Genomic DNA, 27,762 nt, shown 5'->3' with positions numbered 1-27,762 from the left:
GTTTTGGTCACCTGACAAGGAGGTGGCGACAGCTCAAGGTTGTCCAGCCTACCTTGCAAAATTTGGGGACACATAAACGGGTAAGTATGAGAGTAAATATATATGTAACATCGGTGTATGTATGGTGATGTTAGTTTTTACTGTCATCTCTTTATAAGTAGATCCGGAAAAACTTGTAGTAAACTTGCGAACGTGCTAAATATTTTCTCATCAAAATTCGCGAATATGATTAGTTGTTTGCTGGCAAAGACGAACCACCAGTGTATCATTAGCTTTCATAACGCTGATGTACCGTAATCAAGCCTGTGTACAAATCTAGATTCCTGACTAAAGTGTGGAGGACTTTGAAGGACCAGGAAAAATTAGGGTAAAATAATTTAGAGTACGTTTTTCCTTAATATGCGACCTTGACATTTCTAAACGCACATGTGTCACTCGTTTCCCTTACATATCATTTAACATTGTAGGAATAAATGTAGATACATGTATCACGTATCGTTTTACTTATTTTAGGTATGTTGAAAAAGACTTAAGAGAATTACATATATTAGAAATTATGGTAATGTACGAGTTCAGCTCCGCATCTCTATTAACTCCCTATCTTAAATGAATTATTATCCAGTGCCAATGTAGTGCTTAGAAAATATGATATTAGGTATAGATTATTACAAAACAAAATCTCTGAGTATGTTGAAAAGGAACTAAACGATTTTTAAAATTATGTAAGCTTTTTGACTTCAGAAGATATTAATGATTTTTGTTTCATAGCATTAAGTGGTTGGTAAATTTACAGATTAGATAGGTATGTTAAATGGCTCTGAATACTGAATGGTTTTGTTCTAAAGTAGGAGAGTAAAGCTTACAGAATAGGATCAAATCCTTAGGGAATGATTTTGAGCTTAGTAAAGTTTTTTTTTTCTTAATACAGGATTAGTGATGAGGGTTTTGAACATCAGGAAAACTTGAAGGATGATTAATGCTTGCTTGTATGTTTCGCTTTTGCCAAAAGACCCAAATGTTTACATCATGGAAACATGCTTTGATTAAGTGTAATTCATGGAAAAAGACTAACACTTATTGGTAGGTTCCAAAACATATTTTTAAAGTCAGTGGACTTGAGCATTGGTAAGAATTGCTGATAACTCATGAAAGTAATGTGTAAGCGTAGGGGAGGGTACAATGATTGCAAACTGGACTCTAACAGTTACTAGTGTGTTCCACTCTGACAAGGTTCATAATACTTATGTGTATTACTATAACCTTTCTCTTTGGTTGTTTCTCACAGACTGTCTGGGCATTTTCATAACACCCACCCTTCATTTTATGAGGGGTCACCATATGCTATTTTGTTATACTGTAAGGAACCTACTTTTACCAGTCCTTTTTATGTGATCAAAATTTAATACTATGCTGGCATGTATGGTAGAAAGTGCGCCAAAAATTTCAGTCTTTCTTTGTAATTATGGGTTTACAATGTGCAATTTCTCCTTGTGCAAGATTTATGAAAAACATCACCCCTGCATAAAGCAAGGAATGGGTGCATAGTCATCTTGAGTGTATATAAGTTTCCTAATAAAATGCAAACTTATTTGTTTTTCTATAGATTTAATGTTAGATAATTTTTGAGCTTTTCACACAGGTATTGTGCCTTACCATGATTTCTAAGTGAAATCACCTGCAAAGATGTCATCAGATTTGGTGGTCATCCAGGCTAATGATCTACAGCAACTGAACTTCCTTCATCAGGGTGGCACCAGACTCAGGGTAGGATGAAACTAATGAAACTTTCTGATTGATGTAAACTGCTGTAGGACTGTTTGGAAGGTATTCTTCAATTGATAGAGGTTCATATTCTGGTTTTAGAAACTTCCATTTAGTGAAAGTGATAGGAAGTAGTTTGTAGAACATTTATCTGTGTTCTTTGTTAGTTATAGCACTGCAAAGTAAACCAAAGGAATGCAAAGTAAGCCAAAGGAGTAATTTTCTCACATCTGGTTCACAACTTCCTCTTTGCAAAAATCTTATGCATATAAGTTCGTGTATCCCAAGTTATAACAGTATTTAAGTAGCAGACAGTCATTACTAGACTGCTTGCATGTAGTTATTCTGCAAGTTTAAAGTTGTCTTTAGGAGTACAGTCTCAGAAAGGAATTTCTGTTTTCAAAGGAGTCCATTATATCCTTGTTTCTGATTTTAGTAGGTTTGAGGGACAAGTTGATTGGGAGATAAGTTTTAATAGAGAAAAACTGTAGGAAGTGAAATGTTTTAGATATCTGGGAGTAGATTTAGCAGCAGAGGGAACCATGGAAGCAGAAGTGAGTCACGGGGTGAGGGAGGGGGCAAAGGTTCTAGGAGGGTTGAAGAATATGTGGAAGGCGAGAACAGTATCTCGGAGAGCAAAAATGGGTATGTTTGAAGGAATAGTGGCTCCAACAATGTTATATGATTGCAAGGCATGGGCTATAGATAGGGTTGTGTGGAGGAGGGAGGATGTATTGGAAATGAGATGTTTGAGGACTATGTAGTGTGAGGTGGTTTGATCGAGTAAGTAACGAAAGGGTAAGAGAGATGTATGGTAATAAAGTGAGTGTGGTTGAGAGAGCAGAAGAGGATGTATTGAGATGGTTTGGTCGCATGGAGAGAATGAGGGAGGAAAGATTGACAAAGAGGATATATGTGTCACAGGTATAGGGAATGAGGAGAAGTGGGAGATCAAATTGGAGGTGGAAGGATGGAGTGAAAAAGATTTTGAGCGATCGGGGCTTGAACATACAGGAGGATGAGAGGCATGCAAGGAATAGAGTGAATTGGAATGATGTGGTATACCGGGGTCGATGTGCTGTCAATGGATTGAACCAGGGCATGTGGAGCATCTGGGGTAAACCATGGAAAGCTTTGTGGGGCCTGGGTGTGGAAAGGGAGTTGTGGTTTCAGTGCATTACACATGACAGCTAGAGAATGAGTGTGAACAAATGTGGCCTTTGATGTCATTTCCTAGTGCTACCTCGCACACACGCGGGGGTAGGGGGGTGCCATTTCATGTGCTGTGGGTTGGCGATGGGAATGGATGAAGGTATTGTGTATGAATATGTACAGTGTATGAATATATATGTCTGTGTATGTATATGTATGTTTACGTTGAAATGTATAGGTATGTATATGTGCATGTGTGAGTGTTTATGTATATACATGTGTATGTGGGTGGGTTGGGCCATTCTTTCATCTGTTTCCTTGCGCTACCTCTCTAACGCAGGAGACAGTGACAAAGTATGATAAGTAAGTAAATGAATATTATTATTGTGCTTAGTAGCCGTGATTCAGATGATTTTATTTAACGTAATATTTCTGTAAATGTAGCACTACATGTTTCACAGAAACAAAGCCTTATCAGGTGCAAACAATTCATGACGTTTTTTTGAATCTCACCACCACCACAAAAATTCCATCTTTCCTCTGCTGTTCTCGACTACACACTGGTGTGACCTGTAAAATGAAAGTTGGGAGTGCCTTGTAGTTAAGGGAAGTTTTGTGTATGTGTGTGTGTGTATGTGTGAGGTTGGCCTGGGCAACAAAATGTGTGTTCAAATATTTTTCTTATGCTATCTTTTCTTGACAATTCATTCATAAGGATTTGGTTGATAATAGGGACAAATTTGAGTTCTTAGTATTAGCAATTAAGATGGATTCAATGACATTGTAGGCAACATAATCAGAAGAGGGGTACAATGTGATTTGGTTTATGAGGTCTACAGGGTGATCATTTTCATGACAGTGTTTAGCGATTGCATTTCTTTGGCCATCCCTGTGTACTGAATAGTGGTGGCAGTAGCTTCTCTCTGTTACTGTTTTACCAGTCTGGCCAATGTATACATCTTTACGTGACTTACATTTGATGGTGTAAAAACTCCCAATTTTCAGATGATTTGTCCTACTTTTAATTGAAATCTTGCTGATAGTGTTATTGTACTGGAATGCAACATTAAAAGCAACACTAAGCATTTAGACCTATCATCCTTTTTCACATTTTTGTTTCTAGGTGCACAAGATGTCTCCTTAACTTTCCAGTAAGCCTTATTCACAAGCTAGTATGTATGTATATATGTATGTACTTGTATGTGTATATATGAGTGGATGGGTCTTTCTTTGTCTGTTTCCTGGTGCTGCCTTGCTGACTTGGGAAACTGCGATCAAGTATGATAAAATGAATTGAGAGCACATCAACCCTGGTATACAACATCATTCCTATTCACTCAGTATAATATTTTTTTTCTATACATATTCACTATTTCCCATGTTAGCAAGGTAGCATTAAGAACAGAGGACTGATCCTTGCAGGGAATATCCTGAATTGGCCCCCTCCTCTGTTCCTTCTTTTAGGAAAGTAAAAACTAGAGGGGAGAATATCCAGCCCCCACTCCTTCCCCTTGTAGTCACCTTTTACGATACGCTGGGAATGCATGGGAAGTATTCTTTCTCCCTTATCCCTGATGTCACTTTTGACAGGGCCCATGTGTCACTCTCAACAGGGTCTGGATGTTACTTTTGGTAGAGTCCTGGTGTTACTTTACACGGTTCCGGTGTTGCTCTCAACAGGGCACTGGTGTTATTCTCAACAGGGTCTTGGTGATTCAGCAGAGTCCTGGTGTTACTGTTGACAGGGTCCTGTTAGTACTTTTGCTTGGGTCATGGTGTTATTCTCAACAGGGTCCTACTGTTACTCTTTACAGGTGTTAATCTTGACAGGGCCCTAGTGCTACTCTTGACAGAGTACTGGTGTTACTGTCTTCAGGGTCCTGTAAATACTTTTGATTCAGTCATGGTGTTACTCCTAACAGGGTCCTGCTGTTACTCTCGACAGGGATCTGGTGTTACTCTTGACAGTGCTTTGGTGTGACTCAAGATTTGGTCCTGTTGTTACTCTCGACAGGGGCCCTGGTGTTACTCTCAACAGGGCCCTGGTGTCACTCTCGACAGGGTCCTTGTGTTACTCTCAACAGGGCCCAGGTTTTACTTTCAACAGGGCCCTGGTGTTAACTTCAACAGGGCCCTGGTAATACTCTGAACAAGGTCCTGGTGTTATTCTCAACAGGTTTCTGATGTTCCTTTCAACAGGGCCTTAATGTTACTCTTGATAGGGTACTAGCATTACCCTTGACAGGGCACTAGTGTTACTTTCGACAGGATCTTGGTGTTACATTTGATAGGGTCCTAATATTACTTTTCACAGGGTCACGGTGTTGCTCTCGACAAGGTCCTAGGTTTCTGCTGTTACTCTCAACAGGGGCCTAGCATTACTCTCGACAGTCCCCTGGTGTTACTATCAACAGGTTCCTGATGTTACACTCAACAGAGTCTTGGTGTTACTCTTGACACACCCCTGGTGTCACTTAACATGGTCCTGGCCATGGTGTTACTCTTGATAGTGTCCTGGTGTTACTCCAGTTTTTCTGTTTTTCTGTCCATGCCTGGCCTTCCCTCCTTTTCTGAAAAACCTTTTCTCATCTTTGAATATGAGAAGTCATACTTTGAATTGAAGCAGTGAATATGAATACATTATTGATTACATGTATACTAAAGTAGTCTCATTGATTATAAACAAGGAATAGTACCATATCTTTGTAGTTTGAAATGACTCCTAGAATCATTTTTCCCACAGGTAATATGTTTTGACTTGTGTCCATCATTGATAGTGCTGGGAGCAAATAGTGGCACCATATATGTCCTGGATCATGAGACTCTAAAACTTAAAAGTCAAATTCCAACTGGGGTAAGTGATCTGTCTTTGTCTACTGTACGTAGTGAACGAAAAAAAGAGTTACATGAGCATTACCTAAAGAGGAGTGCATGTGAGCATGTGATGGGGAGACATGCAAGATAAGCAGCAAAGGAAACTACAAGGGCTGAAAAAGAAGGCAATTTAGAGTTGGGTTGAGAGAATATCAGCAGACTTGGGGAGAATGGGAAAATTATTTGAAAGGAGGTAAATAGAGTGACTAGAGCAAGAAAACAGATGGAATACCAGTGAAGAGAGCAGGTAGGGAAATGGTAACTGGCAAAGAAGAGGTGATGAGATGGAGTGAATATTTTGAAGGGTTGTAGAATGTGTTAGATAAGGTTGCACATGTGTGATGTTTAGGACATACAGGTATGTAAAGTGACAGTCATGGCAAGTGGCTCAGTGAAAAGAGAAGAGGTAGTGAATGCCTTGTGAAAGATGAAATATGGCAGAGTGGCTGAGGTGGATGAGATTCCAGTTGAATTTCTCAGAAAAAGATGACAGTGTTGTTTATAGATTAGATGGAATATATAGTGCCTATGTCGTGGAAGGTGAGATGCATAAGGATTGGCAGAATGCTTGTATAGGTGTATAGTTCAGACTACAGAAGTATAAGTTTGCTTTAGTATACTTGGTAATTTGTATGACAGAATGGTGATTGAGAGAGAGGTGACATGAACAGAGTGTTAGATTGGGGAGAAACAGGGAGGAAGGAACACTGTGGCTTCAGGATTGGTAAAGGATGTTTGAATCAGGTGTTTGCTTTGAAGAATTTGTGTGAGAAATACTTCGAGAACAGGGATTTGTATGTGGCCTGTATAGATGTAGAGAAAGTGTATGATACAGTTAATAGAGATGTTTTGTGGAGGATTTTACAGATATTTGATATGGAGGGAAAGCTACTGGAAGCAATGAAGAGTTTTTATCAGGAGAGTAAGGAATGTGTATAATTAAGAGATAAGGAGGGCGAGTGGTTCCAGGTGAATGTGGGCCTGTGGCAGGGTTGTGTGATGTTAAAATGGCTGTTTAATCTGATTATGGATGGTATGGTGAGGAAGGTGAATACAAGGGTCTTGGAGACAGGGCAGTGATTTGCTTTCTGCTAATGGCACAGCTCTGGTGGCAGATTCAAATTAGAAATTGCAGAAGCTGGCTTCTGAGTTTGGTAGAGTGTGTGTAAGAAGAAAATTGACAGTCAATGTTAATTGAGGTAGGGGTATATAATTCAGTAGTAGAGAGAGACTGGTTACTTGGAGTATGAGTTTGAATGGAGAGAAACAGGAGGAAGAAGAGTATTTTAGATGTTTGGGAGTGGATATGGCAGCATATTGTTGAGTGTATTTGATGATTGGGTGGCAGATGAAGGGTATATGGATCAGGAAGGTATATGAAATGAGAGTCATGGCAAGTGGTAACTGAGAGGGTAGTAGCATGCACAGAGCATCAGAATGGGGAGGAATAATGTGTCATCAGGAGTAGTAGATGTGTGGATCTGCTTTGAAAAATGTGTGATAGAAATACTCAGAGAAACAAAAGGATTTGTATGTGGCATTTATGGATCTGGTGAAGAATAGAGATGCTTTGTGGAAGGTGTTACAAATGAATGGTGTGATAGGAAAGTTATTAGAAACTGAGGAGTTTTTATAAAGAGAGTAAGATTTGTGTGCAAGTAAGTAGAGAGGAGGATAAGTGGTTTCAGATGAAGGTGGGTCACCATGGCTGTTTAGTCTGTTTATGGCTGGAGTGGTGAAGTTGGTAAATACATAAGCTTTGGAAGGAGTTGCAAGTATGCAATTTATGGGGTGCTCGGGGGCCTGTGAGTTGAGTCGATGTTGTTAGCTGATGACATGGTTCTAGAGGCAGATTTAAGTGAGAAACTGCAGAAGTTATGTCTAAATTTGGGAGGTTGTGTGAAAGAGAAAGTTGAAAGTAGATATGAATGACAGTAAGGTTATTAGGCTTGGCAGTGAAGAGACAGTTTTAGTTAGGGTGTGAGTCTGAATGGAGAGAACTTTGAGGAAGTGAACTGTTTTAGATATATGGGAGTGGAACTGAAGCGAGTCAGAGTGTTTGAGGAGACAAAGGTTCTGGGAATATTAAGGAAAGTGTGGAAAGAGAAGCCGCTATCTAGGAGGATGAAGGAGAGTATGTTTGAAGGTATAGTAGTCCTATGATACTATTGTATGGATGGGACACATAGCATGTTAGGAATGTGTAGAAGAGGGTGACTCTGCTGGAAATGAAATGTTTTAGGACACCATGTAGTTTGAGGAGTGTTGAACGAGTAAAATTGATAGAGTGATAAGAAGATTATGGTTGAGAGTTGAAGGTGTGCTGCAGTGGTTTGTACAAATGGAGAGAATGAGTAAAGAGAGGTTGACAAAGAGGATATAAGTGTCTGAAGTTGAGGGGACAAGGAGAAGAGAGAGACTGAATTGGAAGTGGAGGAATGGAGTGAATAAGGCTTAGATTGAGTGTTCAGAACCTGAACTTTCATGGAGGTACAAAACATGCTTAGGAATGAGTGAATTGAAGCAGTGTGGTATACAAGGGGTGACATGCTGTCGCTGAACTGAGTCAGGGCTAGGAGAAACCATGGAACAGCCTGTGGGGCCTGGTTGTGGATAGGGGGCATTGATTGTATTGCAGGACACAAATGAAGCCTTTGCTTCATCTGTTCCTGGACCTACCTTTATAATGTGGGAAGCAGTAAACATATATGAAATCAATATTGTTATTTATCTTTATTTTATTATACTTTGTCGCTGTCTTCCTCGTTAGCAAGGTAGCACAAAGAAACAGACGAAAGAATGGCCCAACCCACCCACATACACATATATATACATACACGTCCACACATGCACATATACATACCTATACATCTCAACGTATACATATATATATATATATCTTTCTTTTTCTTTTAAACTATTCGCCATTTCCCGCGTTAGCGAGGTAGCGTTAAGAACAGAGGACTAAACCTTTGAGGGAATATCCTCACCTGGCCCCCCTCTGTTCCTTCTTTTGGAAAATTAAAAAAAAAAAAAAAAAAAACGAGAGGGGAGGATTTCCAGCCACCCGCTCCATCCCCTTTTAGTCGCCTTCTACGACACGCAGGGAATACATGGGAAGTATTCTTAATCCCCTATCCCCAGGGATAATATATATATATATATATTTTTTTTTTTTTTTTTTATTTATACTTTGTCGCTGTCTCCCGCGTTTGCGAGGTAGCGCAAGGAAACAGACGAAAGAAATGGCCCAACCCCCCCCCACACACATACATATACACACGTCCACACACGCAAATACACATACCTACACAGCTTTCCATGGTTTACCCCAGACGCTTCACATGCCTTGATTCAATCCACTGACAGCACGTCAACCCCGGTATACCACATCGCTCCAATTCACTCTATTCCTTGCCCTCCTTTCACCCTCCTGCATGTTCAGGCCCTGATCACACAAAATCTTTTTCACTCCATCTTTCCACCTCCAATTTGTTCTCCCTCTTCTCCTTGCTCCCTCCACCTCCGACACATATATCCTCTTGGTCAATCTTTCCTCACTCATCCTCTCCATGTGCCCAAACCACTTCAAAACACCCTCTTCTGCTCTCTCAACCACGCTCTTTTTATTTCCACACATCTCTCTTACCCTTACGTTACTCACTCGATCAAACCACCTCACACCACACATTGTCCTCAAACATCTCATTTCCAGCACATCCATCCTCCTGCGCACAACTCTATCCATAGCCCACGCCTCGCAACCATACAACATTGTTGGAACCACTATTCCTTCAAACAAACCCATTTTTGCTTTCCGAGATAATGTTCTCGACTTCCACACATTCTTCAAGGCCCCCAGAATTTTCGCCCCCTCCCCCACCCTATGATCCACTTCCGCTTCCATGGTTCCATCCACTGCCAGATCCACTCCCAGATATCTAAAACACTTCACTTCCTCCAGTTTTTCTCCATTCAAACTCACCTCCCAAATGACTTGACCCTCAACCCTACTGTACCTAATAACCTTGCTCTTATTCACATTCACTCTCAACTTTCTTCTTCCACACACTTTACCAAACTCAGTCACCAGCTTCTGCAGTCTCTCACATGAATCAGCCACCAGCGCTGTATCATCAGCGAACAACAACTGACTCACTTCCCAAGCTCTCTCATCCCCAACAGACTTCATACTTGCCCCTCTTTCCAAAACTCTTGCATTTACCTCCCTAACAACCCCATCCATAAACAAATTAAACAACCATGGAGACATCACACACCCCTGTCGCAAACCTACATTCACTGAGAACCAATCACTTTCCTCTCTTCCTACACGTACACATGCCTTACATCCTCGATAAAAACTTTTCACTGCTTCTAACAACTTTCCTCCCACACCATATATTCTTAATACCTTCCACAGAGCATCTCTATCAACTCTATCATATGCCTTCTCCAGATCCATAAATGCTACATACAAATCCATTTGCTTTTCTAAGTATTTCTCACATACATTCTTCAAAGCAAACACCTGATCCACACATCCTCTACCACTTCTGAAACCACACTGCTCTTCCCCAATCTGATGCTCTGTACATGCCTTCACCCTCTCAATCAATACCCTCCCATATAATTTACCAGGAATACTCAACAAACTTATACCTCTGTAATTTGAGCACTCACTCTTATCCCCTTTGCCTTTGTACAGTGGCATTATGCACGCATTCCGCCAATCCTCAGGCACCTCACCATGAGTCATACATACATGAAATAACCTTACCAACCAGTCAACAATACAGTCACCCCCTTTTTTAATAAAATCCACTGCAATACCATCCAAACCTGCTGCCTTGCCGTCTTTCATCTTCCGCAAAGCTTTCACTACCTCTTCTCTGTTTACCAAATCATTTTCCCTAACCCTCTCACTTTGCACACCACCTCGACCAAAACACCCTATATCTGCCACTCTATCATCAAACACATTCAACAAACCTTCAAAATACTCACTCCATCTCCTTCTCACATCACCACTACTTGTTATCACCTCCCCATTTGCGCCCTTCACTGAAGTTCCCATTTGCTCCCTTGTCTTACGCACTTTATTTACCTCCTTCCAGAACATCTTTTTATTCTCCCTAAAATTTAATGATACTCTCTCACCCCAACTCTCATTTGCCCTTTTTTTCACCTCTTGCACCTTTCTCTTGACCTCCTGTCTCTTTCTTTTATACATCTCCCATTCAATCGCATTTTTTCCCTGCAAAAATCGTCCAAATGCCTCTCTCTTCTCTTTCACTAATACTCTTACTTCTTCATCCCACCACTCACTACCCTTTCTAATCAACCCACCTCCCACTCTTCTCATGCCACAAGCATCTTTTGTGCAATCCATCACTGATTCCATAAATACATCCCATTCCTCCCCCACTCCCCTTGCTTCCATTGTTCTCACCTTTTTCCATTCTGTACTCAGTCTCTCCAGGTACTTCCTCACACAGGTCTCCTTCTCAAGCTCACTTACTCTCACCACCCTCTTCACCCCAACATTCACTCTTCTTTTCTGAAAACCCATACAAATCTTCACCTTAGCCTCCACAAGATAATGATCAGACATCCCTCCAGTTGCACCTCTCAGCACATTAACATCCAAAAGTCTCTCTTTCGCACGCCTGTCAATTAACACGTAATCCAATAACGCTCTCTGGCCATCTCTCCTACTTACATAAGTATACTTATGTATATCTCGCTTTTTAAACCAGGTATTCCCAATCATCAGTCCTTTTTCAGCACATAAATCTACAAGCTCTTCACCATTTCCATTTACAACACTGAACACCCCATGTATACCAATTATTCCCTCAACTGCCACATTACTCACCTTTGCATTCAAATCACCCATCACTATAACCCTGTCTCGTGCATCAAAACCACTAACACACTCATTCAGCTGCTCCCAAAACACTTGCCTCTCTTGATCTTTCTTCTCATGCCCAGGTGCATATGCACCAATAATCACTCACCTCTCTCCATATATATATATATATATATATATATATATATATATATATATATATATAAAAAGATGTTCTGGAAGGAGGTAAATAAAGTGCGTAAGACAAGGGAGCAAATGGGAACTTCAGTGAAGGACACAAATGGGGAGGTGATAACAAGTAGTGGTGATGTGAGGAGATGGAGTGAGTATTTTGAAGGTTTGTTAAATGTGTTTGATGATAGAGTGGCAGATATAGGGTGTTTTGGTCGAGGTGGTGTGCAAAGTGCGAGGGTTAGGGAAAATGAGTTGGTAAACAGAGAAGAAGTAGTAAAAGCTTTGCGGAAGATGAAAGCCGGCAAGGCAGCAGGTTTGGATGGTATTGCAGTGGAATTTATTAAAAAAGGGGGTGACTGTATTGTTGACTGGTTGGTAAGGTTATTTAATGTATGTATGACTCATGGTGAGGTGCCTGAGGATTGGCGGAATGCGTGCATAGTGCCATTGTACAAAGGCAAAGGGGATAAGAGTGAGTGCTCAAATTACAGAGGTATAAGTTTGTTGAGTATTCCTGGCAAATTATATGGGAGGGTATTGATTGAGAGGGTGAAGGCATGTACAGAGCATCAGATTGGGGAAGAGCAGTGTGGTTTCAGAAGTGGTAGAGGATGTGTGGATCAGGTGTTTGCTTTGAAGAATGTATGTGAGAAATACTTAGAAAAGCAAATGGATTTGTATGTTGCATTTATGGATCTGGAGAAGGCATATGATAGAGTTGATAGAGATGCTCTGTGGAAGGTATTAAGAATACCTTCCACAGAGCATCTCTATCAACTCTATAATATGCCTTCTCCATATCCATAAATGCTACATACAAATCCATTTGCTTTTCTAAGTGTTTCCCACATACATTCTTCAAAGCAAACACCTGATCCACACATCCTCTACCACTTCTGAAGCCACACTGCTCTTCCCCAATCTGATGCTCTGTACATGCCTTCACCCTCTCACTCAATACCCTCCCATATAATTTCCCAGGATTATTATACCTCTATAATTTGAGCACTCTCCTTTATCCCCTTTGCCTTTGTACATTGGCACTATGCAAGCATTCTGCCAATCCTCAGGCACCTCACCATGAGTCATACATACATTAAATAACCTTACCAACCAGTCAACAATACAGTCACCCCCATTTTTAATAAATTCCACTGCAATACCATCCAAACCCGCCGCCTTGTTATTTATCTGTTGATGATATTTCTACCTTTTTGGTAAGAATGAAATATCTTCTTTTCTTTCAAACTATTCGCCATTTCCCGCATTAGCGAGGTAGCGTTAAGAACAGAGGACTGGGCCTTTGAGGGAATACCCTCACCTGGCCCAATTCTCTGTTCCTTCTTTTGGAAAATTGAAAAAAAAAAAATGAAATATATGTAAACAAAATCATGTGTTGTAATATAAGTGTACAGGAAATACCTTTCATGACTTTATATGTATTGCCTTCATGAAGTAAATGTCAAGCATGTTTATATTTTATTCTTGAAGCCTATGAATGAATTAATGTTAAAGAATAACGTGCATTTAGGGGCCATTTCTTTTCTGTGATACTTGAACATTTAAGCCATCCACATTCATTTCACTGAAAAGACTCTTATATGTATTAAAACTGCTTTTCTTTTTTCCCCAAGAATGGATCAGTTGTACAACTAAGCATATCTTCAGATGAAAGTCTGATTGCTTGTGCTCTTAGTAATGGATCTGTAGAGATATTTGAGGTAAGTTATCTGATAATTTTAGTAATTAGTTTTATACAAGTTGTTAAACTGAAAGGTGCTAATAGTAAAAGTAATGAAAAGGACATTTGAAAATTTGCTCAGTTTTATATTTTTAGAAAAATTTTAATCATATCTTCTCTTTATGAAAATATATTTAATTATCACTGTCGATACGTATACTTTTTTAACTGAGTGGTATGTATGTACACATGGGGTATCATATCAGTAACACTGAAAGAAAAAGATTTTTCCAAATGATGAATTTATATATTACTCTGAATTGCACTTGCAGCATGTACACAACTTACGCAAAATGCCATGTTTCCTCTACAGCTCACCACTTTCCACAGTTGTTTCCTTTCTCTCATACAAATGCTCCATCCCTCTCCCTATCATCTATACATTTGATCTTTTAGCCCATACTCTGTCTGCTATAATTACATAAACACTTAAGATATTATCTCCATCGCATTTATCTTGCCTGTACCAACTGAACACATTATTTTACATTTTCAATTCTATAAAACCAGTTAATGTTTTTCTCTGGGTATAGAAGATAGCTACATTCAAATGACACATTAAGTTCATCCAGCAAGGTTGCCTTTTAAGCTGTCTGGATAATACTGATGGCAGTGATAATTGTTTATTACCATATGCATATTCGTATGTATCGCATTATCACCTACATGTACAATTTTTTTCAGTATTCACATTACATAAATTACTAAAGTTTTTTCCTTTCTTGGTATACTACCAGATTTGTTAGTCACACTATTTCAGATTGCTCAGGACACTGATTCTCTTACTGCACTTATTTAAAACCAACACCTTCTAGGGTAGTTTCTTATTCTCTCTAGATTTATCATGCATCCTTCTTCTAGAAGGAGTTAGAACTCCTCTGTTTCAAGAAGCACTCAACTTCTTTTCACAATTTTTGTTATTCTGTTTTTGCTAGTCTTATTTCTCCATCTTTTTTTTTCCTGTAGTATATTACACTCATGTTTTATGCTGAATAAATGTTCCTAAAGAGGATCACCCTTACATCAGCTCCTTAGCCATGGTGGAAGTGGGTCTCGTCATCTTGTCCGGTCGCATGAACATGAAGGCCATGTTGTATCATCAGTTGCTTGGGCACATAATGGTAGTGAGGTATATATTGGAGATACATCTGGCAGAGTTTCAGTTCTCAATGTCTCCAAAAGTAAGGTAAGTTTAGGAGATCTGTAGTTCATTTAAGGCATTTAACATGTCATGGTTTAGCTTAATGTAAAAGAATAAATTTTAAAAGTTAGGAAATATAGAAGATAAAAAGTTCTACAGCTTAATAGATTTGCTCAGAAGAGGAGACATGCAAGCAGTCAGCTCATGAAAGCAAAAACCAAAGTAAAATTTGCAAAAGAGAAGCAGCATTGAAATTAAGAAGTGAGTGAGACTTCAACAGAATCCCCAGTTTCATAGTGACATAATTGGCCCTGTTAGTGATATGGAGTTTCATAGATATGATAGTGGTTCATTTATGATTATTTCCAAGTACAGGAAACCCTCAATTTAACAGACTAATAGGGGGGGAAGGTGTGTCTGTTAATGCCTTAGGTCCGTTAAATTGAATGTAACCTAGTTGAATTGTAGTTTAAGAGAAAAGTTTGTAGTAAAAGAGAAAAGAGAGGTGTTTGGGCATTACTTCAAGGAAGGAGTGCAAATGATTGGGAGATGTATAAAAGGAAGCAGCAGATCAAGAGGAAGGTGCAGGGGTTGAAAAAGTTGGGGTGAGAGAGTATAATTAAACTTTAGGGAGAATATAAAGATGTTTTAGAAGGAGGTAAAGGATTTTTTAGATTATTATTAGTGTAGTGTATTATTATTTTCCGGTCCATTAAATCTGAAATCCATTATATCGGGGTACATTACTTTGAGGGTTTACTGTATATTGGTAGATGTGAAAATATGAATAACAGAATATTCAGGGAAATTTTAAAGAGAAAGTAGGAAAAAACTAAAAATTGGAAGCACTATACTTAACTATGTTATGTATATCCCAGCAAGAATTGGTATTGATATCTGAATCAAGAAAAGTAGGAGAGTAGAATAAGTCAGCAAGTGAGCAAAGTTGGTCTTTATAGAGAGAAGAGTGCAGAGTAATGTCATTAGTTTGAGAGTCTGTAGGATTATTGGATGATAAAGATAATTCATGAAGAGAAGAGAGAAGCTTCAAGATAAACAAATCAGCAGTAAACTGATTTCGAAAAGTTGAAAATGAGTTTACATATTAGGATGGGAAAGCTAAAGGATGTAAGTGTGGAAATCAGACTTGTGCTGGACCCAGTCTGAACATTTTGTAATATTAGAAAAGTCAATACAGAAGATGCCTGTAAATCCTTGAATTGGGAAGACCTGATGTAAGTCAGATAGAAATGAATGTCACCATTTGATATAGCTTTATAGAAGCCATGGTGGTCATTAAAAACACTGTAGAAAATGTGAGGATTAAGAAATTCAAGGGCTTTAAAGTAGGGGAATTAAATGCTATATGATATTGTACAGAGTAGTGTTTGTGAATAACTAAGATATTACAGAATGGGATGTAGTACCAACCTTTCCCCTCAGTGATGCTGATTGTTTGATTGAATGTGCAAGAAGAAACACTTTCAGCTAATTGCGTCTTCCTTTTGCATGAAAATTTTTACTTCAGTAGAATAGAACCATATGAAACTGCAGACATTGGATCATTGCTTTATGCTTAACCTAAAAAAATGAATTATATTCTCAAAGTAACAATATCTCACTGAACTTTCTCCTTCCATATAATTGATCATTGCTTATGACATATATATAGATTAAAAGCAAACAATAATAGAGACCAAATCACATCTCTTACAAATTAGACAGTGGTAGTTTTATTTTAACATACCACATCATTACTATGACATATATATCAGTGACCAAATATTGTGCTTTTATATCATGTTCCCGTCTTGAATTGTTTTTATCTAAAGTAATATTGCTTTATAATTTTAGCCTCCAGTTTTTCTCTGTAGAGTTTTCTACTGAACCCTTGATATATTGTCAAAGGTACTTATAAGTGCTCTCTGTTTTTGCAGACAGCCTCTTTGTTTAAAAGTTCCTCTGTGCATCTGATGACCCTGGAGTCAGGTGTTACTCAGCTGGATTATAGTGATGGCTATCTCCTGGTGTCAACTCTTACCCGTTCCTTCATCTGCAACACAAGTCTAGAGACCTTCACACAAATTGGGACAAAGTTAAGACAGGGTGAATATGGAGGATGTTTCTGTCAAGTGAATCCCAGCAGTAGCATCAATCAGACCACTTACTGTACAAAAAGTATGTACCAGGAACTGGATGAAAGTTTAGAGGGCCCTCAGATTGTTGAATTGTCATTGTCTGGCTCTGGAAAATTTGGATTGTCTGATTGTTATGAAGCTGTAGAAGAGGATCAAGCCTATCAAAATATTAAACTTAGTAGAGAAAAGCTAAGTGGTGTGCCAATATCTGGATTAACATCTCGGATTTTTTGTGCTCGTCCTGGTACTAGAATTTGGGAGGCAGACCATTCTGGAAAAGTCCTTGTAACTCATCAGCTCAAAAGGGCCCTTATGGTTCCTCCGGCAGATATACTCCTCACTGATGGGTCTTTTGGTGAGCAAGAGCTGATAGATGAGATTAATAGGACATCAACAAGCAATCAAGTATTAGAATATCATTATCAAAATATGAATCAGAAAGCTGGAGGCACCACAGAGAAAAAGAATTTTAAGATGAAAACTGCAGAATCCTCTCAATCAGTAGAGCAGCATGTGTTGCATCACATCCACCTGTTAGTGTAGCATTTACAAAACTGATTAGCTTTTACAGCAATTACCTTCTTGCAATCTCTACTTATGGGGTATATATTATAGATCCAGCAAACTCCAAAGTACTCCTATGGATTAGTGTGTCTGAAAGTGTTACTGATGTCAAAGTATCAGGAAATACCCTAATCTATAAAACTGGTAATGGCTGTATACAGAACTTTATGATAACCACAGTGGATATTGCCATATTGGTCTTACATACAAGAGGATTACCTATTGAGTGTGCTCGACTTTGTTTACAAAATAAAGAGGTATTCTCTAACAATGAATTACTATCTCGAATAGGACCAAAGATTTTAACAGACCTTTCCAGTCAAATAAAGTCTGAAGTTATTAAGGAGAATCTTCTGAGTTTAAAAGCTATCTCAAATTTTGATGGAGAAAAGGAAAAATACAGTTGCAATTTTCCTTTAAAATCTGGTGTTGTGGAAGTAAGGAATAATAGTTATGAAGCAGAAGAAATAAGAAAAAGCCTCAGATCTGTATTAAAGTGGGGGAATCATATTTTTCTACCAATGTCTGTCACAAGATGGTACAGTGACCCTTATCTAGGTCGTGGACAGCAAGATAGCTCAGTTGCTCAGCGTGGCACTGTTTCAGTTGAAAACAGTCCAATTCATCATATAAAGATGGAAAAAAATCTTGGCAGTACTTCAACTTACATGCCTGATAAACAGAGTCATTTATCTTTGTGTCGCTTTTCCAGTGAGGACACACTACAGTCAAAATCATCTGGGAAATCCTTTAGTGGGTTTAGTTCTGCTTCGCATTCATTTGATAGAAAGTCCAGCAGTCCAGAATCAGGTCATGATAGAAGACTTAGCAGTCCTACTCTGTCCTCTGGAAGATGTTCACAAAAATCGGACAATAAATCATCTCATAAGAGTCTTGACAGTTCATTAGAAATGTATGAAGACCCTTTATTTCCCTCTGATGATAGCTCACCTGATTTTGAGAGGGCATCAAGATTATTTTTAGACAGTAATCAGTCTTCTGTCAATCCTTATGATTCTCAGAGCTTTTATAACCTGGCATATGCTCCCATTCATCCAGGCTCAGAAGCAGCTACTCTTTTCCAGGATCTTATGGAAAATGTTGCAACTAACATGGTTGGCACCATAACCTCAGGAACTAAGAATCTAACTGAAAGACTGAAAAGTGTGACACCGTTGATATCATCAGGAGATAGCTCATCCAGGAAATCAGTTGATGGTCCATTTTCCATGCTAGATATGCTTGGAAGTAACACTAATACAGATCAAGAAGATCAGCTGCAAAGCAGCACATCAGGGGATACAGATGAGACAGATGGTTTTGATACAAATATTGTAATTAAAACGAAACATAAGAAAAGACATAATAGAAATAACGCTGGAGCTGTGTCATCTTTGAATAGGTCATCCACTCTTCCAAACACTGAGGAAATCTTAAGACCTAGTACAGAGCTTCCAGGAGTTGTCAGAAATTTGAATGAATTGGTCACTTCCACTGTTCGACAGATAGTGAATACAGATAACAAAGCAGAAGCCTATGGCCTATTAACCCATTGGCTTGAGGTTTATTGTAGTACTGTCCAGCAGATTCAGCTGCGTAAACATTTATCCCCACAAGCCAGTGAGGATATACAGGGTGATGGACCTGTGTCATTATCTTCAGTTGAGTCTTCACATTCGCATGGTAGTGGAGGAACATCATGTGATTCACTTCACTGGGACAGTACTGATATTGGCTTTGAACCATCTGCCATGAGTGCTGACATCCTTGAGCAGATTACTGATTTGTTTCTTCAGTGTTATCAGGCAGGAGTATATGCTGGTAATCTTCACAGTGCTAAAGTAACCTCTGGGTCACTTACACCAGATGCCCTGCAACATCCATTGACACCTGAAGGGGTTAAGAAACTGGATACTCTGTATGCTTATTTGATATCAAATGATTGTGGTTTGCTTCACTATTCAAACCTTCTCAATGCCATAGAATCTCTTGGTCAGCATTACTGCATTCTAACTTGGGCTGCCTTACTTGAAAAAGTGACAAGAGACAGTGATAAGTTCTGTAACCATCATCATCTGCCTGACATCATTCCTGATTTGGACTTTACTCGATCTCAGCGAGTATCATTTCTCCACAAACAAGCTTCTTCTGGAAATATGAAGAATTTTATAACAGCTGCAGCTCAGTTTGAAAATCCTACTGTGATGTATGATGTGATATATATGTTGAATTATATGACATCTCAGTCACTAGAAGTAGGTTGTGCAGTGAGCAAGTCACAGTCACAAAAACACCTCCAACAGTACATGATTGAACTGTCTCACAACAGAGATTTGATAAGATTTTACCTGAATTATTGGAGTTCATGTCCAGAGCTTCAGTACGACATTCTTAGTGCCTTATTAAATTCCGTCTGTCCTAAAGTTTTTTCTTGTAGTTGTGGAATGCCACTGCCAGGTAAGAGACCTGTGTCATTAGAGAACCTTGCAGACACCATACTTGCCTATGATATTTTGGATGCCAGAAATATGTCAGAGCTCTGCCAGAGCTTAGGATTTTGGAAAGGATATTGTACAATTAGTTTGGCATATAATTTGAAGTCCAACAGTCAGTGTTTTCCATACCTCTTGCAGAACTGTGATCTGTACCTTCTTGATGATGTCATGGAAGTTTTATGTTCAGATGAGTATGTTATGCTGTTTGATACATTAGCAAGTATCACGAGTGTAGATCCATCTGTTATGAAGTGCTATAGATGCCACAATACAATTAACTTTCCTGAAAAGGATGCAGCTAATGCTTTGAGTAGACAAACAAAATTTGAATATAAATTTCAAGTAAATGGTGAACCTCATTATACAGATTTAAATTCTGAAGGTTTTCTTGACAAAACTGAATCATTGTGTAATGCAGACAGTGATACTAATGGACACATTGAAGAACAAATGGTACAGCATGAAACATTACTTAAGACAAATGTTGTGAATATGAAACAGCTGTGGGAGACAGTGGTGGTACAGATCCTACGAAGAATTGGAGCCACAGAGACATTGAAAATACTGAGTGCAGTTCAGGATAGTATTCCACCTGGAATATTGCCAAAGAGGTAATTATTTTCAGTGAGATTTAGCATGACTTATGAAGTGTAACTATGGTTAGAACATGTATGCTCTGTTATTATTGCTTGTAGTTGCATCTCATGTATTGTTTCCATACACTATGGCCTAAATCTTTTCCATACACTGGTCATTGTGTGGAGATGACAAGGTAGCCTGTACAAGATATGTACCCTTAAATTCTGTACTAATTTTTAAAGCAGTGTAACTTTACAAGATAATAGATTTTACTTATAACAACCCCTGGTAATCATTTTTGTTTATGACAAAAATACTTCAAAAAGGTACTGTTTATATCATTTTATATTCATAAAAGTACCCACACCCAGGGTACTTTTTGAAGGAATAGTGGTTCCAACAATGTTGTATGGTTGCGAGGCGTGGGCTATGGATAGAGTTGTTCGCAGGAGGATGGATGTGCTGGAAATGAGATGTTTGAGGACAATGTGTGGTGTGAGGTGGTTTGATCGAGTAAGTAACGTAAGGGTAAGAGAGATGTGTGGAAATAAAAAGAGCGTGGTTGAGAGAGCAGAAGAGGGTGTTTTGAAATGGTTTGGGCACATGGAGATAATGAGTGAGGAAAGATTGACCAAGAGGATATATGTGTCGAAGGTGGAGGGAACGAGGAGAAGAGGGAGACCAAATTGGAGGTGGAAAGATGGAGTGAAAAGGATTTTGTGTGATCGGGGCCTGAACATGCAGGAGGGTGAAAGGAGGGCAAGGAATAGAGTGAATTGGAGCGATGTGGTATACAGGGGTTGACGTGCTGTCAGTGGATTGAATCAAGGCATGTGAAGCGTCCGCGGTAAACCATGGAAAGCTGTGTAGGTATGTATATTTGCGTGTGTGGACGTGTGTATGTACATGTGTATGGGGGGGGGGGTTGGGCCATTTCTTTCGTCTGTTTCCTTGCGCTTCCTCGCAAACGCGGGAGACAGCGACGAGGTATAAAAAAAAGAAAAAAAAAAAAAAATTCATAAAAGTACTCCTGGAGTACCTCATACACTAGGCTGCAGCACAGCATAAGTTAAAGGATGTATAGAACACAATTGTATATCAACCAGTTGAGTTGTATATCATCTCATTTAGAAAATTATGTCGTGGTTACTATTAATAATAAGCTTACACAGATATTTTGCTAAAACATTTGAGAATATCTGCACACAGATTGTCCCTCCAATATTAAGTTTGGCACAGTGAAATGGTTAAGGGTAGATCATGTAGGAAGATGGCATGCAGAGGTAAAATTAGTAAATCTTGCTTTAAAGTTATATGAGGTTGGAGGACTGGTTTGAGGTTAGATTTGGAGTAAGTAATATTTCTGTGGTTTCAGAAGTGGTAGAGGATGTGTGGATCAGGTGTTTGCTTTGAAGAATGTATGTGAGAAATACTTAGAAAAGCAAATGGATTTGTATGTAGCATTTATGGATCTGGAGGAGGCATATGATAGAGTTGATAGAGATGCTCTGTGGAAGGTATTAAGAATATATGGTGTGGGAGGAAAGTTGTTAGAAGCAGTGAAAAGTTTTTATCGAGGATGTAAGGCATGTGTACGTGTAGGAAGAGAGGAAAGTGATTGGTTCTCAGTGAATGTAGGTTTGCGGCAGGGGTGTGTGATGTCTCCATGGTTGTTTAATTTGTTTATGGATGGGGTTGTTAGGGAGGTAAATGCAAGAGTTTTGGAAAGAGGGGCAAGTATGAAGTCTGTTGGGGATGAGAGAGCTTGGGAAGTGAGTCAGTTGTTGTTCGCTGATGATACAGCGCTGGTGGCTGATTCATGTGAGAAACTGCAGAAGCTGGTGACTGAGTTTGGTAAAGTGTGTGGAAGAAGAAAGTTAAGAGTAAATGTGAATAAGAGCAAGGTTATTAGGTACAGTAGGGTTGAGGGTCAAGTCAATTGGGAGGTGAGTTTGAATGGAGAAAAACTGGAGGAAGTGAAGTGTTTTAGATATCTGGGAGTGGATCTGGCAGCGGATGGAACCATGGAAGCGGAAGTGGATCATAGGGTGGGGGAGGGGGCGAAAATTCTGGGGGCCTTGAAGAATGTGTGGAAGTCGAGAACATTATCTCGGAAAGCAAAAATGGGTATGTTTGAAGGAATAGTGGTTCCAACAATGTTGTATGGTTGCGAGGCGTGGGCTATGGATAGAGTTGTGCGCAGGAGGATGGATGTGCTGGAAATGAGATGTTTGAGGACAATGTGTGGTGTGAGGTGGTTTGATCGAGTGAGTAACGTAAGGGTAAGAGAGATGTGTGGAAATAAAAAGAGCATGGTTGAGAGAGCAGAAGAGGGTGTTTTGAAGTGGTTTGGGCACATGGAGAGAATGAGTGAGGAAAGATTGACCAAGAGGATATATGTGTCGGAGGTGGAGGGAACGAGGAGAAGAGGGAGACCAAATTGGAGGTGGAAAGATGGAGTGAAAAAGATTTTGTGTGATCGGGGCCTGAACATGCAGGAGGGTGAAAGGAGGGCAAGGAATAGAGTGAATTGGAGCGATGTGGTATACCGGGGTTGACGTGCTGTCAGTGGATTGAATCAAGGCATGTGAAGCGTCTGGGGTAAACCATGGAAAGCTGTGTAGGTATGTATATTTGCGTGTGTGGACGTATGTATATACATGTGTATGGGGGGAGGTTGGGCCATTTCTTTCGTCTGTTTCCTTGCGCTACCTCGCAAACGCGGGAGACAGCGACAAAGTATAATAAAAAAAAAAAAATAATATTTCTGTAGTTATTTGACATGAATATTGATGGGTAAGGATTAAGTTGTGAAAGATACGGTTAGCGTTAAAGATACTGATGTGGCTCTGAAGAATATTGGAGTAAAATGGAAGCTAAAGACATTGCAGTGTTCCATTTGAAGGTATGGTTTTGTTGAGTAATCCTGCAAAATAGCTGTATTTTGTGCAAGTAGATAAAGAGAATTAACTGTCCATGAGAGAAAGGCATGCCATATAAAAGGAATAATGTTTAATGCCATTTTGAAAATTACAGAGTGTATAGTTGGTGTATTCTGTCTTCACTGGCTGAGAAGAAAGGGCCAGCTGCACGATGGTCCCTTTTGGATTCTTTGACTGGCACAGAAACAAAATGTTATTCTCATAAGGTACGTAATGTTTTGTTTTTTATGCTATTAGCTGAACAGTCTGTTGGATCTTGTAATTATTCCTCATGTCGTACCCTTCTTTCTCCACAACCATCAACTCTACACACAGTTTTTATATTTTCAACTCAGTATGTAATATTTGTGTAACTAAAGAAGGGAAAATGTAGAAACATTTTTATGCCTCTACTACAAATGTCTCTTTTTGATCATTTGACTGGCACTGAGACAAATTATTACTGTAATGAAGTTTTTATCTGATTTGTCATTTTTAATGCTGTTTGATGTGGTCGTCATAGTTAACTGTAATTTATCAGTTAATCTTTTCCTTCACATGCCAGTGTTATATTAACATCCTTGTGATATTTGATCTAGACTACCAATGTCTGCATGATTTTTACATTTTCAAACAAGTATATGATATCAATATAGATAAAGAAAAGATGTATTGAACTATGATTATGTCTCACCACTACAAAAGTAATTGCAGGACTTCATGATACTACCTTTGCATCTTCTGATTTTTCTTTGTCTGTCTTTCTGTCAACACTTTCTTTTAGCACAATACCTCAAGAAGAATAATAATGGAAACTTCATACTTACACCATAGGTAGCCCTTGTGGGGATGATCAATAGATAATGTGGGGGTGCATAGTCATGTAGCATTGCTTATTAGGAAGGAAAGGTTTGCCTTTTGGTGCAAGTGCTTTAGCTTAGGAGTGTTTAGCAATAGGATGCTGAAACTTTTAACATTTATTTTGTGTATTAGGCAAAGACAAATATTAATGGCTTACATTTTTATTTTTTACTTTTAGCTGGACATTAAGTGTTGCAGAAGCCATATATTTTCTTTGATCAAGAACATTCATGGGTAGCAGAAAGAGAGGTATAACATGAAAACGAATGATCTAAGAAAGGTGATGGGGAAGAAAGATTTGTGAGGGGGAAACTGAATTTGCCAGAGAATATGAATAAATGTAAGGTACTTAGTGTAGATTATAATGTCCTGGACAAGAGTGAATGAAAAGATGATATATTAGGATTTTGGAAGAAAATTTAGTCGGAAGTTAAAAGAAAATATCACGCAGTTTCTGGAAAGAGGTGAAAAAATTAGGAAAGAGATATGTGTTGGAAGGAAAGTGTATTACAAGTTCTAAGACAGTGCTTATTAATAAAGGATAAAGTTTTGTAAGAAATGAAGAGAGTATTTTCGATAAGCAGTTGGAGATAATGGTGTAAGGGATGTGTCTATTGGTACAGTATTAGGAGAGATAAGGTGATAGAAAAACAGTTAAATGGGAGAGGAAGACATTGCATTGGAAGAAGTAAGAAGGGTATTAAAGCTCCTAAAGATGAAAAAATTGAGGGTAGAGATGGTTTGGAGAAGAATGAAGGTGAAACTGCTGTCGAGTTGATCTGGAAATTGAATATGTATGGAAACGAAAAAAATGATCAGGTGCCTGATGACTGAATGAAATGAGCAATTGCTCCACTATATAAAGGAAAGGGAAGTACATGTGCATTTAAGAATTATGGGGGAACAAGTTTCCTGTGCAAAGTTGGCATCGTGTATGGTACAATAGAAATCACCCACATTAATCCATATATATATATATGTGTGTGTCCAAGGTGGAGGGAACGAGGAGAAGTGGGAGACCAAATTGGAGGTGGAAAGATGGAGTGAAAAAGATTTTGAGTGATCGGGGCCTGAACATGCAGGAGGGTGAAAGGCGGGAAAGGAATAGAGTGTATTGGATCGATGTGGTATACCGGGGTCGTCGTGCTGTCAATGGATTGAATCAGGGCATGTGAAACGTCTGGGGTAAACCATGGAAAGTTCTGTGGGGCCTGGATGTGGAAAGGGAACTGTGGTTTCGGGCATTATTGCATGACAGCTAGAGACTGAGTGTGAACGAATGGGGCCTTTGTTGTCTTTTCCTAGCGCTACCTCGCACACATGAGGGGGGAGGGGGTTGTTATTCCATGTGTGGCGAGGTGGCGATGGGAATGAATAAAGACAGACAGTGTGAATTGTGTGCATGTGTATATATGTATGTGTCTGTGTGTGTATATATATGTGTACATTGAGATGTATGGGTATGTATATTTGCGTGTGTGGACATGTATGTATAGACATGTGTATGGGGGTGGGTTGGGCCATTTCTTTCGTCTGTTTCCTTGCGCTACCTCGCAAATGCGGGAGACAGCGACAAAGCAAAATAAATGAAAATAGATAAATAATCCATTCATTGTAGCTGAGTTGTATATGATTTTTTTTCTTTGTATTTGATCACCATTTCCCGCATCAGCATTTAGGGTTTATACAAAAAGAATTTTTGAATCAGCGGTCTCTGCCTCAGAGTGAAATGTACAGCCATTAACGCTTGTAGTGACATCCCACACATTGTTAACGATACTTAACTACCTGAAGTTTTTCCATGCACTGTTCAGTCAAGGAGCTCCATACAAGATCTGACCCCTCATGTTATTCAGCATAATGATTTGTGAAATTGTGACACCCTTGCAAAATGATTTATTTTAGTGATGAAAATTCAAATTAATCATACTGTCTATGACAGAAACACTTCCAGAAATTACCAGTGGTGACAGAAGAGCAGCTTAGTACATGAAAACAGTGTTTCTTTAAGTTTACTTATATGTATTTATATTTAGAAAGTAATGTTATTGTTGATTATGATAAACATATGAATGTATTTTATAGGACATTCAAAAATGACTTGCACATAGATTGTGTCTTCATCTGCATTTAATTTTTTGAACATTTTCATGATTTTTTATTTATTGTGTACTGAACAAATGTTATTTTTGTAGAAAAATTTGCAAAACACTGCCTTGAATTTCTTCTTTAAAAGAACACATAGCATTGAAGATGTAAAAAAATCACTGTTGTCATTGCTGGGGAATTTTGGCAGGTAGCTCAAGCTCTTCATAGACGTGAGGGTGTGGAAAATAACACAAATCAAGAAGGTGGAAGGCTGGTGTCAGAACATAATTGTAAAGATGTTGCAGATGAAGAACAATCAAATGAATCAATCTTAAATCAGAACAATGATCCTTTACCTCCAAGACCATCAGTACCTTGTCCCCAACAACTAAGATACTTGGGGTACCACTGGGGTGTACAAGCTCAGGTCTTGCAGGGAGTATGTTACTGTTGCCATCTTAGATTACCTACTCAGGCACTGGTGAGTGAAGGAGGTATCACTGTCTTCCCATGCAGCCATGCTTACCATACCATTTGTTTAACTCACAGGGGCCTCCATTGTGTCAGATGTGATGAAAATGTGCCTCAGAACTATTTGAAATACTAATCACTAGATTATATTGAAGATTGCAAGACGTGCATGGCAGTCATGCAATGATTTTCTTCCATTTAAAGTTACCTAGTAACTCCATGATGATTACATGTATTTCTTTCACAAGTTATTTTGCTGCACTGTACTCTTATAATTTAGATTTTTCTCCATTTTTTGCATTTTTCAAAAAATTTTGTTTTATCTGACATTTCTCATTTCCATAGTGAAGGTATGTTACACTGATTGAAATTAGTAATCTGGTAAGTTACCTTAACTCTGCCCTTATTAGCAGATTTCTATATCTTGGAGCATGCCACCTAACTTTGTAGAAGTGCCAGTTGTTCTGTCTCCCTCTGCAGGAGGGAGACACTGTTTCTACTCAGTTTCTTTTTATCATTATATGCTGTTAGCAGGCTGAAGTAGAGTTCATAAAGCAGTCAAGGTAAACTGTGGAGTTTGGCTATTAATGCTGAGCATTTGTTTCGATGAAGTATACATGATGCTGTAGTTTGATAATGACAATATACAAATTGTTCATCTAATCTTGATGCTACATGACTTTAGCAGTTAGATAAAAAAAAAAAGCCTTGTTATTCTTTTTTATCTCCCCAACAGTCAATAAAATATTCAAAATATCTTGGATGCGTAAATTTATTGAAGATGATTAGTGTTGGTGGTGTAGTAAATCTGCATATGTCAGGGTAAAGTGAAGATGATTGTGTCAAGAGTAAGGTGAAGATGCATTTGTTGAGGGTGAAGTAGATTTAGGTTTACTGGGATAGCGATGAAGGTACATTTGCCAAAGGTAG

At 38.8% G+C, this 27,762-nt stretch overlaps 1 protein-coding gene across 1 annotated transcript; it reads left to right on the top strand.

Annotated features, from left to right (window-relative positions):
* Positions 1 to 27,762, top strand: p (WD40 repeat domain-containing protein pink). The gene is given in 9 exon segments (XM_071673740.1): positions 1 to 80; positions 1,640 to 1,764; positions 5,657 to 5,767; positions 13,468 to 13,554; positions 14,602 to 14,760; positions 16,653 to 17,343; positions 17,346 to 20,523; positions 23,528 to 23,639; positions 26,570 to 27,762. Coding segments are annotated over 8 exon segments (4,818 nt in total). The 5' UTR covers positions 1 to 80; positions 1,640 to 1,683; the 3' UTR covers positions 26,969 to 27,762.

Source organism: Panulirus ornatus, chromosome 19 (assembly GCF_036320965.1).
Source record: "Panulirus ornatus isolate Po-2019 chromosome 19, ASM3632096v1, whole genome shotgun sequence".
Taxonomy (NCBI): Eukaryota; Metazoa; Arthropoda; class Malacostraca; order Decapoda; family Palinuridae; genus Panulirus; species Panulirus ornatus.
This window is presented reverse-complemented; position numbering and strand designations above follow the sequence as displayed.